Below are 16953 nucleotides of genomic sequence, written 5' to 3'. Positions count from 1 at the left end.
GTTTTGAGCACTTTAATCTTGCCATTTATGGATAATAATTTATGCACAGCTTTACAGCTTGAGCTGTTGTGAAATGCGCTATATAAATAAAGTTGTATTGTATTGATTTTGGATAGTAAAACAGTGTCTCTACTTAATCTGAAAAATAGCTGGTAAAATGAAATGCAAACTACTTCCTCAGAAACCAAATGCTGAGATATACAGTTGGCACCATTTAGATCATGTCTATGACCCCACATTTTACTCATATTTATTAATTCTTTTACATGCCCACAAATATTAGCAAATTGTTCCATACTGAAATGATCCTTCACCCGTCATGGCAGAAATGGATCGATTACTCTTTGGTTTTCATTGCTGGTCTTCTGAAGAATCCAAATGGGTTTAGAGGAAACAAGAATCTTGTTAGAGATTCATTTTATGGGAAGTGACTGACTTATTGGATTACTCTTCATTGCTCATCTTGTGTCATTGTTTCCTGCCGGATGCTCTCACTTCGTGTCTGGCTAAAAGATGATGCAAAGCAATTTGGCTGTGTTTTATTATTCCAGAAATGTTTTAGAAACTATTGGTGGTAATCGTTTGCATATGAATACTTACTGAATGTTGGATGAAAGTTGGTAAGACCATTTATTGTTAATGTGCAATTATGGGACACCTGCGCAATCAAGGAGCACAAATGAGAGTTTTTGCCTGTACAAAGATAATTTTATTATCACTGTCTGAAAATATTCATGTATTTTTTGTGGGGCGTTTCAATTCATTATTCACATTTCTTTTCACGAGCATTGTTAACTCCATGAAGGCAGACCTGTACACCCCCTGCTTTTCCAATATGTATGCATCGTATGCGTTATGTTTGTCTTACACCAGGGGTGGGCAAACCTTTTGATTGGTGGGCCACAGTGGGTTCTAAAATTTGACAGAAGGGTCGGACCAGGAGGAGATGGATGGAGTGTTTTGGTAACCTCACCTCATTAGAGAAAAAAAATATTTGAAGTGAAAAGGAAAAAAAGCATTACAACAAAATATGTCTTTGACACAACACAGTATTTAGAAAATAAAACGTTAACAAGGTTTATTCATTTAATTATTTTGAAGTTTGGCGGGCCAGATTAAAATGTAGTTTGCCCATGTCTGTCTTACACTATGAAAAAAAGTTGACATTTCAACAACTTTCAATAATACACCTGATGCTGCACCTCGGTTATTAGCGATAACCGTCAGTTTGGTCCTTAGTCCTAAGAGAATATGAAACGTGACTATTGCAATAAGCCACTGAAAATGTTGGAGTCCCACAACGTGGAGCCTATGAAGATGACATCACAGGGGCACACCATCTGACAAGTCTGATTGGTATGAGCTGAAGCTTGTGATGTAAAGTAGTTGTGGAGGAATTGACTCATTGGTTGGTTCATTTATAACCTGCAGAGAAAAATATGTTGTTTGTGTAAGATTAGTGTAATTTATGAATACTGTATATCATAGTTCCCACGCTTGTATGTATGTGCACAAAGATAACATTTTATTCCGTTATTATTCCTGTAAACACTCACGATTGAGGGGTGAAATATATCAAATGTGGTCATGGTATTTAAGTAACTTACCTCATCAAACTTGCTCTCGCTGTAAACTTGATCTTTGTCAATAAATGTTAGCATGATCCAGTCACAGATAATGGTGCACTAATGGTAGGAGTGAGATGAAAGTTGAGTCAGAAATGGTTTTTCAGTCAGACAAATGAGGAAAGATGAGCTAACTCACAATTCCAACCGAAGTCAGAGCGGTCACTGCACTGATGATAGTTGGAATTGGGCTAAATTTACCTGCCTGCAAAGAATTAATCTTGTAATACATGTCAGTGTAGACATTCAGAACTAGATGTGGATTCTTATAAAGCATCTGCTTACTTGTCCATGAACAATGACATCCAAACGGATGCCATAGGCCTTGATGAGTGTCCGAGACTCTATCCCGTTCTTTTGGTGGTATTTGGCAAATCTAGTGATGAACAGCAGTGGGGTTAATACAGACAACAACCTCAATTATAAGATTTTATTCGACTTGTGAAAATCACCTGCAAGAGTAACCAGAGTTGGCTTGATCCTTTCTGAGGTCAAGACGTCTAAAGGAATATTGGGGTTTGCAGCGAGAAGGATCCAGGTCCAGATCACAGTCCCAATTAATAAAAACCCCAATCACCCCTCCCTGAGAAGTAATTTACCATAAAATATTGGTCATATTTATTTAGAAGTGCCATGAATTGTTTGTTATATTCATACATGAAGAAGCATACATAAATTACACAATATATTGAGATTATATTGACCCACTAAAAGGGATGTATTAACAATTGGTGCAATTGATCAGTTAAAGGGGAAGTCATCACCCCCCCCCCACACACAAAAAAAAAAAAAAATCTTCGGAATAATGTTTTGTGATCCTTCACTAATGAACATGTCATTCTGATTAATGTTTTGTGTGAAATGTGAGTTAATAGCAAAATCCACCGTTTTTTTTTAGCTATCTCTGGGTGTGGCCATTTTGTCTCGTCCGTTGACTGATAATGACGTCATAGTTACTCAGGTAATGACCAATCATGGCTCACCTGTTTTCTCAAGCTGAGCCATGATAGTTCCTTGTCCAAACCCTGAACAACTGCAATCTATTTTTCAGGTTACAGACGTGACAAAATGGCTGCCCCCTGAGATGACTCAAAATGGGTGGAGTTTGCTGCTTAAGCAATATTAATCAGAATGCCATATTTCAATTAGCAGGCCTGTACGTATACAACATATTCTTGTTGAGACATTTTTTGGGTTGACTTCCCCTTTAACACATCATCTTTTACCGTGTAAAGGTCAAAGATTTCTATTGGATCGCTAGACTGGGCAGGTGTGCTTAAAGACCAAGTGTCAAGTAAGTTCGGAAAATGCCAAATTAAAACTTTTGTGTCACGGGTACAATAATTACACCCAATACAAATAATAAAGGATGAAAAAATATTTTTTAATTGGTATATTTGACAAAATAATTATTTTCCTGAAGTGAGATTCTGTTGCGTGACGAACCTGGAAGTGTGACCTAATTCCCAGGTAACTATGGCAGAGCTCAACATACAAAGTGTATTCAGCCAGTCAGAAATTGACTCCCAACGTGAAATCTCAAACGTATCTGAGAGGATCTAGTTATTTGAAGAGTTGGAGGAAGAGGAGCTTGTTGCATTATGTTCATTGGATCATTCGTTCTCCTCAGCTCCTTGTTCACACAAGTCATCACTCGCTCGTTTTTATTCTTCCTTTCTCGCTGTTCTTCTTCTTCAGCGCAATGACAATAAAGGGATTTCTGATTTCTGATACATCACAGACATCAGTCACATACAAGCTGTCACAATACATGCAACACACCACACGTTTTTCAAAATGGATTGTACTCCCACCTCCCTTTTTGTGAACCCTTTAGAATAAGCAAAACAATTGCGAAAACAGGGATCTTCAAAGTGCTTGTGGCAAAGAACACTCGTCAACACTGGTTTGAAATTCCCTCTCTTTGCCAGAAACAAATCGTTCCATTTACGTGCCCTATTTTTTGTTTTGGCCACTCAAACGGATGCTTCCCAGAATGCGAACAATGCATCGCCATACAGCGCCGCGGCATTTCGCCGAATAACACAACAAGAGTGGCAGGTGAGCAGCTCACCGGACAATCACCAATGCAATAAAATGGCGACTGGCGACTCGTCTCGAAGCATACCCAAGATTGCCGGACAAAAGCATTTTCGTTGTTGGGGCGTTGCTATGGGTTTAACTATAAAAAAAACAAAAAAACAACGTGAGTATTCTTAGATTAGAAAGTTCACTTCACGCTTGGACTTTAACGAAGTATCTAGTGAGGCCAATGATACCGAACGTAAATAACCTTTCTGGCTTTGATGAAAGATTTGCTCTTATTAATAAACAATGTGTAACAAATACTATACTAACCGTCCTGCAGAGCTCACTAAAGTTCTCTCGGGCTCGATGTGCAATGTAGCCCAGTCGGAAGTTTGGACAGTAGGGCTCCTTCTCCTCATCATATTGACATTTGTTCAGGTATTTGTGCATTTTACGCCGGTTTGAAGCGCTCTTAATATTACCCCTGCCAGAGAGAAAAACTATCATAAATTGGGACTTTGCGTCATCCTGCTTTCATGTGTGAGTGTACACGTACCTCCGCTCTCCAAATTTCGGGAACAGGATGGAGTTCCTGATGAATACAGTGAAGTTGATGGCCTCCACCAAAGATGGCTCTCTATAACCATGAGAGAAAATTATTTGTTCACGTGATTCCATTAAAATGTTTTACAGGACGCACTCATCTGACGGGTTTATTATTACAATAGATTGTTTTAAGTTTAAAAGTCTGTTTTGAGGAAAAGCCAGTGTGACTTTGCACCAACTATTTGAGAGATCCTTTTCTCTTGTGATTTAAAATTGTTTGATCTGCATACAGAATGATAATAAATAAATAAAAAATACATTGGGATCATTCCAGTACAATTAAACTGAATTGCAACTACCCAGCTCCGATGTTTTGTCATTTTTATGTCATGATCCGCGTCGGGCATGACAGGAGTTTTTGTCAGTGGTTACGTGTGCATGCGGTTTTGTTATTGTTTTTGTCACCTTCTTCCTGCCATGTGCTTGTGTTATTGTTTGGTCAGCTGTGTTAGCGTTTCCCCTCAGCACTCGTCATCACCAGCCACGCACCTGTTCCCCGTTACCCTCATCAAGCACCTGCTTCCCATCTGCTCCCCTAATGACTTGGACTATTTTAACCCTCCAGACCGACAACGCAGTGTCGGGTCATTGTTCCTTCTTGCCGCTACCTCCGGACTGTCACGACCACGTCTTGTTCCTGTTCTTGCTCTTGTCCTCGTTCCAGCTCTTGCTCCCGCTCCCGCTCACGCTCTCGTTCATGCCCCCAGCTCTGGTCACCTCTTCCCGTCCCTTTTCGTACCTCCCGCTTAGTTTGTTCCCGTCTCGTTGTGTTCTTTGTCCTTGTTCCAATTTAGTCACGTTTAGTTTGCCTTGTTATTTTGCACCCTGCCACGTTGTTTGTCTTGTTTGATCGAGTTAATAAATTCCCTTAACCCTATCCACCTCCCTGCCTCCTCGCCTATTGGGTCCACCTCCTCCTTGCCATAAGGCAAGCCTGACAGAATGACCCGACCTAAGAAGGACCCAACGAGGGGCTCCCGGCGGCGTCAGGGACACCGCCGCCCAGACAACCGCCCTCATCCGCCTGCCGACCAGCCCCGTACCTCGTCTTCGTGTTACGGTAACGCCCTCGACTTCCTCCCCGACCTTCCTCCGCACTGCATCATAGATTCCGATTACAACGAAAATTTTGATCACCAGGCCAATCCACCCCCTCACGTTTTTGTTGATTATGATTTAGCAGAAGATTTTGAGCACTATGCCCCTCACTTGTCGGTCGATTATGATTCTGAGCACTATGCCCCGCACGTGTTGGTTGACTCGGATCACGAGTACGATGCAGACTACATATACGCCTTGTTAGACGCTCAGCGCAACCCGGACACAGTTAGTACCAGTCACTTTTTCCCCCCCGAACCATTCCTGACACCTTTTTCGTTTGAGTCTTCCCAGATCACCTCCCACTCCACCTCGCGCGCTTCACGTCCCAAATCTCGGAAGTCACGGTCACGTCGCACACCTCGTTCACCATCAGTTTCAAAACCTGCTCACGTTCTCCTGGCACCCCCTAGCTCGCGTTCACCAGCCACGGTAACCTTGGTCCCTCGTGTCCCCCATTCCCCTGATTCCCTATGGCGGCAGGCTGATAGGGATCAGGGCCCCCGGTTCGGCTGTGCCCGGACCGACTGCTGCGCCCAGCCCTCTGTCGCCCCCCCGCCAGCTGCTGAGCCCTGCCACGGCTCCCCGCCAGCTGCTGAGTCCCTTCCTGGCTCCCCGCCAGCCGCAGCGTCCCTTCCCGGCTGCCCGCCAGCTGCTGAGTCCCTTCCCGGCTCCCCGCCAGCCGCAGCGTCCCTTCCCGGCTGCCCCCCAGCCGCAGCGTCCCATCCCGGCTCCTCGCCAGCTGCTGAACCCTGTTCCGGCTCCTCCCCCGCTGCCGATCCCCGTCCCGGCTCCCCGGCAGCTGCCGAGCCCCTTCCCGGCACCCCGCCAGCTGCTGAGCCCCTTCCCGGCTCCCCGCCAGCTGCTGAGCCCCTTCCCGGCTCCCCGCCAGCTGCCGAGCCCCTTCCTGGCTCCCCGCCAGCTGCCGAGCCCCGTCCCGGCGCTCTGCCAGCTGCTGAGCCCCGTCTCAGCTCACCGCTAGCTGCTGAGCCCCGTTCCGGCTCCTCCCCAGGTGCCGAGCCCCTTCCCGGCTCCCCGCCAGCTGCCGAGCCCCGTTCCGGCTCCACGCCAGCGGATGAGTCAAGTGCCGGCTCCCCGCCAGCGGATGAGTCCTGTTCCGGCTCCTCCCCAGCTGTTGAGTCCCGTCCGGACTTCCTGCCAGCTGCTGAACCCCGTTCCGGCTCCCCGCCAGTTGATACGCCCCGTCCCGGCTCACCCCGAGCTGCGGGGGCCCGTTCTGGCCTCCCGAGAGCTGCTGACCCCCCCTCCGGCACCTCGCCAGCGTTTCAAGTCACTGGTCCGGCGGACCCAGCCCTGCGTCCGCCACCAGTCCCTGTTCCGGCGAAGCACGCCCTGCGTCCGCCACCAGTCCCTGTTCCGGCGGAGCACGCCCTGCGTCCGCCACAAGTCCCAGTTCTGGCGGAGCACGTCTTGCATCCGCCACAAGTTCCTGTCCCGGCGGAGCACGCCCTGTGTCCGCCACCAGTCCCTGTTCCGGCGGAGCACGCCCTGCGTCCGCCACAAGTCCCAGTTCTGGCGGAGCACGTCCTGCGTCCGCCACAAGTTCCTGTCCCGGCGGAGCACGCCCTGTGTCCGCCATCAGTCCCTGTTCTGGCGGAGCACGCCCTGCGTCCGCCACCAGTCCCTGTTCCGGCGGAGCACTCCATGCGTCCGCCCCAAGTCCCTGTTCCGGCGGAGCGCGCCATGCCTCCGCCTCAAGTCCCTGTTCTGGCGGAGGACGTCCTGCGTCCGCCACCAGTCCCTGTTCCGGCGGAGCATGCCATGCGTCCGTCACAAGTCTCTATCCCGGCGGAGCACGTTCTGCGTCCGCCCCCAGTCTCTGTTCCGGCGGAGCAGGCCCCGCGTCCGCCACAAGTCCCAGTTCTGGCGGAGCACGCCCTGCGTCCGTCACAAGTCCCTGTTGCAGCGGAGCACGCCCTGCGTCCGCTACCAGTCCCGGTCCCCGCTGCGCCCGGCCCGCCGCGGCTCCAAGTCCCGGCCTCTGGTACGCCCGAGCCACCGCCGCTCCAAATCCCTGCCTCGGCGGTGCCAGACGGCCCGCCGCCACCCCAATTCCCTGTCCCGGCGGCGCCCGAGGACACGCCATTGCTTCCCGTCACTGCCTCGGCGGTGCTCGACGATCCGCTGTCGCCCCAAGCTCCTTTTTCGGCGGAACTCGACGATCCGCCGGCGCTCCAGTTTCCTGCCTGGGCGGTGGACGACGACCCGCCGTCGCTTCTCGTCTCGGTCACAGCGGCGCCCGACGAAGCGCCGCCGCTCCCGGTGCCTGTCTCGGCGGGGTTCGACGACCAGCCGCCGCTCCACGTTCCTGTCTCGGCGGGGTTCGACGACCAGCCGCCGCTCCACGTTCCTGTCTCGGCGGGGTTCGACGACCAGCCGCCGCTCCACGTTCCTGTCTCGGTGGGGTTGGAGGACCAGCCGCCGTGCCACGTTCCGGTCTCGGCGGGGTTCGAGGACCAGCCGCCGCTCCGCGTTCCTGTCTCGGCGGGGTTCGAGGACCAGCCGCCGCTCCACGTTCCTGTCTCGGCGGGGTTCGAGGACCAGCCGCCGCTCCACGTTCCTGTCCCGGTGGGGTTCGATGACCTGCCGCCGCTCCACGTTCCTGTCTCGGCGGGGTTCGAGGACCAGCCGCCGCTCCACGTTCCTGTCTCCGCGGGGCTCGACGACCGGCCGCCGCTCCCCGTTCCTGTCTTGGCATGGTTCGACGACCAGCCGCCGCTCCGCGTTCCTGCCTCGGCGGGGTTCGACGACCGACCGCCGCGTCTCGTCCCGGCTCCGGCGGCGTCCGGCGTTCCACCGTGCCTCGTCTCCGTCTCGGCGGCGTCCGACGTCCCGCCATCGCTCAAAGTTCCTGCCTCGCCTGCGCCCGCCTCAACGCCGGTCCAAGCTCCGTCCTCTGCAGCACCCAGCGTCCAGCCGCCGCCCCTCGTCTCAGCCCCATCAGCGGACTCCAGGTGGCGTTCGGGTCGTCCCGGACGTCCGCCTGAATGGCCCCATCGGGACGCACTGGTCTGGCCACCTGCACGGCCCCCTGAAGGGCCACGAAAGGACTCGCTGGTCTGGCCCCCCGGGCATCCGCCAGACCGGCCTCGATCACGGGTCGTGGACCCACCTCCCGACCCCTTCCGCCCACCCTCGTTCTTGGACTCTGCTTTGTTTTTTGTTTTCTTTGGGACGTCTGGAATCCGTCCCTTGAGGGGGGGTACTGTCATGATCCGCGTCGGGCATGACAGGAGTTTTTGTCAGTGGTTACGTGTGCATGCGGTTTTGTTATTGTTTTTGTCACCTTCTTCCTGCCATGTGCTTGTGTTATTGTTTGGTCAGCTGTGTTAGCGTTTCCCCTCAGCACTCGTCATCACCAGCCACGCACCTGTTCCCCGTTACCCTCATCAAGCACCTGCTTCCCATCTGCTCCCCTAATGACTTGGACTATTTTAACCCTCCAGACCGACAACGCAGTGTCGGGTCATTGTTCCTTCTTGCCGCTACCTCCGGACTGTCACGACCACGTCTTGTTCCTGTTCTTGCTCTTGTCCTCGTTCCAGCTCTTGCTCCCGCTCACGCTCTCGTTCATGCCCCCAGCTCTGGTCACCTCTTCCCGTCCCTTTTCGTACCTCCCGCTTAGTTTGTTCCCGTCTCGTTGTGTTCTTTGTCCTTGTTCCAATTTAGTCACGTTTAGTTTGCCTTGTTATTTTGCACCCTACCACGTTGTTTGTCTTGTTTGATCGAGTTAATAAATTCCCTTAACCCTATCCACCTCCCTGCCTCCTCGCCTATTGGGTCCACCTCCTCCTTGCCATAAGGCAATCCTGACATTTTATCCCATTTGGACTAAAATGTGTTGGAGTCTGGTCTGTAAATATCTATTTTTTTTTTACTACAGTTGGTGAATGTGAACTTTTCCTACCTCTGGACAGCATACTCTTCAATAGGACACCAGGTTTGGATCTCACAGGTTTTAAAGGTGTGGTTGTAGTAACGAATACATCTGCCGGTCCTCCTGCCTGACAAACAGAATCAATGATAGAGAACTTTGATAAAAATACTTATTAGATAATGGTGAAGAATATTTTGTGTACACAGCACCAGAAATCATACCATTGCCATTAAAGTCAACCTCTCCTTGGACACAGTCTGAATCTCTTGAGCAGTTGGCATTTGCAACACCAAAATACTAGCGACAGATATTGACAATCATTCATGGAGTCCTTAATCCATACATTTTATTATTAAATGTTATATATTGTATATTATATTGTATTTAAAATATGCTGTTTGACTTAAGGCCTTTTACCTCAGCACAGGTTCCTTGTTTCTGGTCATATGTGAGCTCTCGCCTCAATATTGTAGTAATAACATCCCCACCCTGCAAGAAGCCACAATAACACTGATCAATACATTTTACCCGCTTGAAAGGATCATCATGATGCGAAATTGCATGAGAGCTTTTTCACCTCTGATGGTCGAACATATTCCAAAGTGTCCAAGATTTCATCTCCACGGACCGCTGAGCCTTTCATGCGAGTGTAAACTGAGCTGGCCGGACGTGTTTCAGTTTCTTGGTACGCTTTCTGACTTATGAAGACATACCTTGGGAGCACATTCAAAAAACACTGATGACAAGGATATGATGCTGAATAACACTGAAGCACACTAAAAATGTATTCCTACATGATATTTCAACTGAATATATGTTTGAATATGTCACATTTCTGTAAATCAACCAAGTTCAGTATGTAAATTACAGTATTAAGCTAAAATAAAAAAATAATACAATGCTTACCAGACGAAGTAGGTGATGACAATAAACTGAACTCCTCTGTATATGACACCAAGAGTTAGATTCTTAACCACCATGATTTTGGGGGTTTCATAGTCCCAGAAACCAAGAAAATAATCTTTTAAACATTCACTCAGTCCCATGATTAATTTATAAAATACACAACTTTACTATATACTGTCTAGTTTCAGGATCTTGGAGTTCCAAAGAATGTTATCCCAGACTGACCACCTTCAATTTCCATTTCATTGTTCTCTGTCTCACCGCCCTACTCCAGTGTGCATCTCCTTCATGTGCTTCTGTATTTGCCCCAATCGGAGAGGAGACAAGAGGGCGGAGTTGAGATGAGGGTTTGCCTTTTAGACTGATAGCCTTTGCATGTGTGTGACAACTGGGGCATATGATGAATCTTTAACCTACATTTTTATTTATTTTATTTAAAAATATTTTTTTTAAATTGTCATCTCCAATAAGTAATAACACTGAGCAATGGCAAGAATTGTCTTGTAACCACACCCCTTATTACAGTATCTTGCAAAATAGTTGAAGAAACAGTTATCATTGACTTCATCAATTTGGTGTGCACTGTATATGTATATGAATAGCCGATTAAACATTTATATGGTTTCATTTTCCTAAACAAGGGAAACTATCACTATTATGTGGTCCACTACAAATATGACTTTGACACCCTGCTACATACAGAAAGAGTCACAAATCTACATTGCATTATACATTATCCATATAGAATATATATTTTAAAATATTCTGCATCCCTGCTGTAATTATTATTATTATTATTATTATTATTATTATTATTAGTATTATTATTATTATCATCATCATCATCATCATCATCATCATCATCATCATAACTGCTTTATTAGATACTTTTGTTACATTACAACACTCTGACATGAGTAGCTTAAGAAATAGACTTATATTGATGGGCGCGATTAGTTCCTTGTTAAACAGTGTTTATTATTTGGCGTAACCGTGTTTGTCAAGTGTTTATTTTTATACAGGCAGATGAACAGACCTTCCGGGGTCCTGGAGTAGTTTCCTTCTCTGCGCAATGCGCATGTCAAATTACACGTGCATGGCTGGCCTGTTGCGGTAGTTCGCCTTGTAATCAATTTCGTAGACACTTTTTGTGTTTTACACAGTTTTATTTTTTTTTCGGGTTACACGTTGAGTTTAAATGGGAGGCCTACAAAAGAAGAAGGTAATTATAGCTGGTTCCCTTAGTTCAAACATTTGACAGTGTTGGCAACGTGGGAGCTAGCTAGCTTTGCAGCTAATACCATAGTTTGTTTTTCCTTGCTAGTGGAGTTTAGTAAAAATGATTAAAAGAGTTAATGTAATGTTCATTCAACTTGGACACTACGTTGAGACATCGGATGAAAATAACGAAAGTGTCTTTGTCTGTTCTGCAGTATGAGAGTGGCGCTGCCACAAACTATATCACCAGAAACAGAGCCCGCAAGAAATTACAACTAAGTCTCCCAGATTTCAGGTAAATTCATATATTTCTGTTTATTCTAGGTACTGTGTATGTCACGGCGTTGTTGATTTTAAACTTTAGGTCCAAGAACATCTTTTAATTTTAACAACTGATTTGTTTGGATTTTCAGACGGCTGTGCATTCTTAAAGGCATTTACCCTCACGAGCCCAAAAACAAGAAAAAAGTCAACAAGGGCTCCACAGCCCCGAGAACCTTTTACCTGCTGAAAGACATTCGCTTTCTTCTGCATGAGCCAATCGTTGGCAAATTCAGACAATACAAGGTAGTGTTCAAATTTAAATGCATAAACATTAATGTGCTTTAACTAGCTGTACAATTGTATATCTTACTTTGACTGTCTCTTAATCGTAACTGTTCTTTTTTTGTAAAGATATTTGTTCGCAAACTTAAGAAAGCTTACGCAAAAACAGAATATACTGCAGCGGTAAGACTAAAGGAGAACAAGCCAAAATATAAATTGGACCACATTGTCAAAGAAAGGTAAGACCTGCATCAGTGTGACCTATAGTTCACCTATGTAATGTTATGACTAAACACTAATTAATTACATTAATTTGTAATTTTCATTCCATTATGTTTCAGGTATCCCACGTTCATTGATGCTCTGCGGGATATAGAAGATGCACTTTGTATGTGCTTCCTCTTCTCCACATTTGCTCGAACAGGAAAATGTCACGTGCAAACCATTCAGCTGTGTCGGCGTCTTACCGTGGAGTGGATGAACTTTGCAATAGCCTCACGTGCACTCAAAAAGGTGCCAGCTTTAACAAATTTTCAAAACAATTTTTTTTTTTTTTTTTTTGGGAGATTGTGTTTTAATTGTTTGGTTTTCTTCAGGTCTTCATCTCTATCAAGGGAATATATTACCAGGTTGAAGTGATGGGGCAGCCAATTACATGGCTGGTGCCGTATCAATTCTCCCATGATGTGAGTGCACATTAATCAAAGACCGTCTAATGATGGTGCAATTACTGAACATTCAGATGCCTAAAAGTAATGCCGCACTGTCGCATACAGTTTCCCATAAATGATTCCTTCATTTTTGTTTTGATCTTTTAGCACCCTACAGATGTTGATTACAGAGTCATGGCAACTTTCACAGAGTTCTACACAACTCTCTTGGGCTTTGTCAACTTCCGACTCTACCAATCCCTAAATCTGGTTTACCCACCAAAGGTATGTTTACGTTTAAGGCTCCAAATATTATGCATTTGTTGCTGGGCTGTGTATTGTAGATTCAAATCAATTCAAACAGCTATGTTTTTTTTTTTTTATAGATAAAATCATTGTAAATGATGTGAAATTGTATACAAAACCACAATGTTCTATTCTGTGCTGTTAATCTTTTCTTTTCTTTTTAGCTTGACAGTAAAACAGAGCAGGAGCTTAAGGATGAAAATGAGGAGGACTATGCCTTGGATGCGGAAAGCTACTTGGAGGTGAAAATCACAGTCCACATATTAGATAGACCTTTGAATGTCTACTTGTTGCGCTTGTAAATGATATCTGATTGTGGGTTTTCTTCCATGCAGAAACTGTCTGCCTTGAGTGCAAGTCTATCCCGAATGGTTTCTACTGCGGAAGAGGAAGAAGCGCAACTGGACCACTTTCCTGTTGAGGAGGTAAAAAGCAAAAAAACGAAAACATGATTGACTGCTTCAGGTGTTTATATATACACAGTGGTGTACATAATTTTTCTTGGTCTAGTTCTGAGCTGAGAAACTTCGTGTCATTGTTTGAAATGCATTCATTTCTTAATACTTTTCAAAAGAAAACATGCATAAATGTGAATGATTTGACAAATACAGGAAAGCATTCGGGTTTCTAATGCAATTCTTGATGTATAGATGCTGATGATAGGTGTTCTCTTTTCATCTTTTGAGGGGAATTATGTGCATCGCTACTTAGGCCTGTCACAAAAACAATTGTTCGTGGACAATATATTTTACTGTATTCCGAACTCGGTGGCCAATGTATGCGAATGGGGGTTGTCATGTCGAGATTTTCAGCAAACATGATGACTTAAAATATGACTTTAAATCATGAATGATGAATTTTAATCTCATCACAATGACTTAAAATCTTGTCATGGTGACTTTAAATCTCGTCTTGTCTTTTTTTTCACTGTCATAATATTAAGTGATAGAAATAGGACCAAGTCCACACTTTATAAATATAATTCAGTGTGTTGTTACACTTGATGCCAGAAGTATTTTTTTAAAGCAGACATTTTGCACTTTAATTGTGGGTACAATTTTTACTGATGTTAAGTGCTTGATAAAATAAAAAAAAATGTGGTTTGTCATTTTATCTTATTTTCTTAATAAAGATAGTTGTAAATTAAATTTGACGTGAAAAAAACCCCTGAGATTTTACTTAGCCCTAGTTCCTGCCAATCTATAGGATGAAATCAAGAGTGAGTAGGTGAGGTAATTGGTCTCTGATGGGAGAGATGAGTGGGTCGTATATGACAAAGCATTTAGTGGTGTGAAACTGGGGAATACAGTCCTGTGTTTGTTTGCCAGGGATGAGGTGGAACAACAAAATCTTTCATAGCATTCCCTTTTCGTTTGGCGGCAAATTATTCATTATCTTCGAGAGCTCTCTGTCCTTTCTAAATTCTGCCCTAACATAAGCTATTGCTAGTCTTCCCTCATCTCGTAGCTCGCCCATCCATTTCTAGCCTCATTCGATGTCTCTGTAACTGTCCCACCTCTGCATGGCCAAATGCTCTCCTGCTTTGCCTCCAAAGCTTCCAGTCATTACTGTCCCTCTGATGATCTCATCTTCACATCTGGCTACCCGAAACATCTCCATACAACATGGCTGGTCCCACTATCGTCCTTTTAACCTTTGCTTTCCCTTACCTGGTGCTTTTCTGTCATTTCCTCTATCTACTTCATCCTGTCTTTACTTCCTTCCTCAACACTTCTCAATATTACCCCCTGTTCTAAGCAGTTGATCCAAAGTTCTCAAAGTCCTGCAAATTTTTACACTTCTGCTCTTGTGAACCTCTGCATTCCAACGGCCTCCTTTTTTCACACACAAAGGTCACAGCTAGATATTGCTATTTAATGAGGAACCTCCAATCCTTAAATTTGCTGCGTTGAGGCGACTTGAGGATTATCACATTTCCTCAATTCTGTATGGAAAAAATGTTTTGCTGGATTTAAATGGAATACAACAATGCTTCTTGTAGGAAGACATGGTAAAGTTGGGAGAAAGAGAAAAGGAGCAAAAGCAGCAGGAAGCCCAAAAAAAGATGTTTGAGGGATTGAAGTTTTTCCTCAACAGAGAGGTCCCCAGAGAGTCTCTGGCTTTTGTCATCAGGTGAGTCTCGAACAACTGCACTGACACGAGCTCACCGCAAACGCTAACTTAGTCCTGCGGCATTGATGACATCCGTTATCGGTATCAACATTGACAGGTGTTTTGGTGGTGAGGTGTCATGGGACAGTTCCGTCTGCATTGGAAGCATGTATGACGAGACCAATGAGACTATCACACATCAGATTGTTGACAGACCCAGTATTGGCACACAGTATATCAACAGGTAAAGTCAATATGACAGTTCTGTTTTTGTTATATAATTATCTACTCATAAATCTTATGTGTGAATTTGAGAAATGAACTCTACTCTGCTGCTGTGTACACAGCATCATCTTTGACTGTCCTCTTCCGGCAACTAATACATGAGCAGAAGTGCAAGTGTACTTTCCTTCAATACGTTGCCATTTCAGATACTACATCCAGCCGCAGTGGGTCTATGACTGTGTCAATGCCAAAATAGTACTTCCTGTGGAGGACTACTTCATGGGAGTCACTCTTCCACCCCACTTGTCTCCATTTGTGGAGGAGAAGGAGGGAGACTATGTTCCACCTGAGAAATTGAAGATACAGGCGTTGCAAAGGGGAGAGAAGCCTGGTAGGGCCTGTATTAATTGTCCAGGGCTAAAACTAGTGTGATTTGAGAACATGTATTTTCCACCATAGGCTTTGTGTACGTGGTTATTACACATTGGAAACAAGGGTGGTGGTTATGGTGTTATTTGTGCCTCATTACTTGTTTTTTTTTTTCCCCCTAATCAGCCCAGCAAAATGATGAGGAAGAGGAGGAGGATGAAGAAGACGATGCTGAGGAGGAAGAAGACAAGGTACAAGAGACTAAACTCAAGAAGATGGAGGCGCGAAGATCCCACCCCAAGGTTTGTGGCGCAGGATCCATCTTCCTCATCACTTCTTACATGCTGCGTTTCTAGGCAATAAAGATTGATTTGACAATTTCAGGTCAGAGTGACTCCCGGTAAATTGAAAGTGGATAATCCAGCTCAACGGGAGCAGCAGGAAAAAGATGAGGAGAAGCGACTGGCCATCATGATGATGAAGAAAAAGGACAAGTACCTCTACGACAAGATCATGTTTGGAAAAAAGAGAAAAGTCAGAGAGGTTTGTCCCATTTCTTGTTGGTCCAATATGGATATTCGTCATGATAGGTTTGTTTGCACTGATAGGTCTCACATTTGTTACATACAATGCATTATTTACATTATCCGCCCTCTTATCGTTGCCATGTGAGAATGGTAAACACTTGCGCAAACTTCAAGAATGTGCAGGCCATGTGACCTCTGAGTCAACTCTTTGGACGAACTGAGTTTGTGCTTATTGGACTCTTGTTCTTTCTCGCAGGCTAACAAGCTCACTGCCAAGAGGAAAGCTCATGATGACAATGAAAAGGCAAAGAAGAAAAAGGCCCGCAAATGAATTAGAATAAATATGACTATTTGACCTCGATACGATGAGTGCTGCAGCTTCTCATGCAAGTCGCATCATTTTGTGGATGCATCAATATTTGCATAATTCATCAACTTTTGTGGCATAATGATATGTAATTGTTGATGTAGATGTGACTTAAATTTTTTTCTCCATTTTTCAATGCAGTTTTCCTCTGCACTGTTTAAACTTTTGGACTGTATTAGCAACATAATGCAAACTATTTGTTAAGACCATGACACAATAGTTCAATACAATGGAATATTCAAGCTGTTGTTTCTTCATTCTTCACTTCTATGTAGAATGAAGCAGAACACAAACCAGAGACTCAAAGTTTGTGGTCTCCATCTGAGAAGGTGCAGTCAGGCACCCTGCCATGTTGCTGTTGTGGTTCTGGTGGGCTCGTTCCACCCCGGAGTGTGTGTCACCCTGATCGCATTCCTTGCAGGCCCACCCTGTTTGGGTCTCAGCCTGGCACTATTGGTGCTCAACAAAACAA

At 45.4% G+C, this 16953-nt stretch overlaps 2 protein-coding genes across 2 annotated transcripts; one reads left to right on the top strand and one right to left on the bottom strand.

The window, feature by feature from the left end:
* Positions 1-1323: 1323 nt before the first annotated feature.
* p2rx2 (purinergic receptor P2X, ligand-gated ion channel, 2) lies at positions 1324-10313 on the bottom strand. The gene is made up of 12 exons (XM_088307221.1): positions 10162-10313; positions 9833-9968; positions 9673-9744; positions 9477-9552; positions 9286-9382; positions 4210-4290; positions 3984-4137; positions 2078-2208; positions 1911-2001; positions 1765-1830; positions 1608-1685; positions 1324-1425 (listed from the first exon to the last, which is right to left on the bottom strand). The coding sequence occupies exons 1-12, from the start codon at positions 10299-10301 to the stop codon at positions 1324-1326; spliced, it is 1224 nt and encodes a 407-aa protein (XP_088163347.1). The 5' UTR covers positions 10302-10313.
* An 877-nt stretch (positions 10314-11190) lies between these two features.
* Positions 11191-16723, top strand: pes1 (pescadillo ribosomal biogenesis factor 1). Its single transcript, XM_088297365.1, has 15 exons — positions 11191-11383; positions 11595-11674; positions 11793-11946; positions 12055-12164; positions 12267-12438; positions 12522-12611; positions 12744-12860; positions 13046-13123; positions 13217-13306; positions 14884-15014; positions 15112-15237; positions 15425-15609; positions 15774-15889; positions 15972-16130; positions 16371-16723. The coding sequence occupies exons 1-15, from the start codon at positions 11360-11362 to the stop codon at positions 16443-16445; spliced, it is 1707 nt and encodes a 568-aa protein (XP_088153491.1). The 5' UTR covers positions 11191-11359; the 3' UTR covers positions 16446-16723.
* The last annotated feature ends 230 nt before the right edge of the window (positions 16724-16953 follow it).

This window comes from Idiotropiscis lumnitzeri, chromosome 1, assembly GCF_059441095.1.
Source record: "Idiotropiscis lumnitzeri isolate Australia: NSW breed Sydney's pygmy pipehorse chromosome 1, RoL_Ilum_1.0, whole genome shotgun sequence".
NCBI lineage: Eukaryota > Metazoa > Chordata > Actinopteri > Syngnathiformes > Syngnathidae > Idiotropiscis > Idiotropiscis lumnitzeri.
Note: the sequence above shows the minus strand (reverse complement) of the source record. Positions and strands in the feature narration are given on the sequence as shown.

What these genes read in the sequence shown, in the direction of transcription:
- pes1 (XM_088297365.1), top strand. Translation starts at nt 11,360, where the DNA reads ATGGGAGGCCTACAAAAGAAGAAG. An exon ending in GAGGCCTACAAAAGAAGAAG is followed by an intron (nt 11,384 to 11,594) that starts GTAATTATAGCT and finishes TCTGTTCTGCAG; the next exon opens with TATGAGAGTGGCGCTGCCAC. An exon ending in AAAAGAGAAAAGTCAGAGAG is followed by an intron (nt 16,131 to 16,370) that starts GTTTGTCCCATT and finishes TCTTTCTCGCAG; the next exon opens with GCTAACAAGCTCACTGCCAA.
- p2rx2 (XM_088307221.1), bottom strand. Translation starts at nt 10,301, where the DNA reads ATGGGACTGAGTGAATGTTTAAAAGATTATTTTCTTGGTTTCTGGGAC. An exon ending in AACTCTGGTTACTCTTGCAG is followed by an intron (nt 2,002 to 2,077) that starts GTGATTTTCACA and finishes GTTCATCACTAG; the next exon opens with ATTTGCCAAATACCACCAAA. An exon ending in ATGTCATTGTTCATGGACAA is followed by an intron (nt 1,831 to 1,910) that starts GTAAGCAGATGC and finishes AATTCTTTGCAG; the next exon opens with GCAGGTAAATTTAGCCCAAT.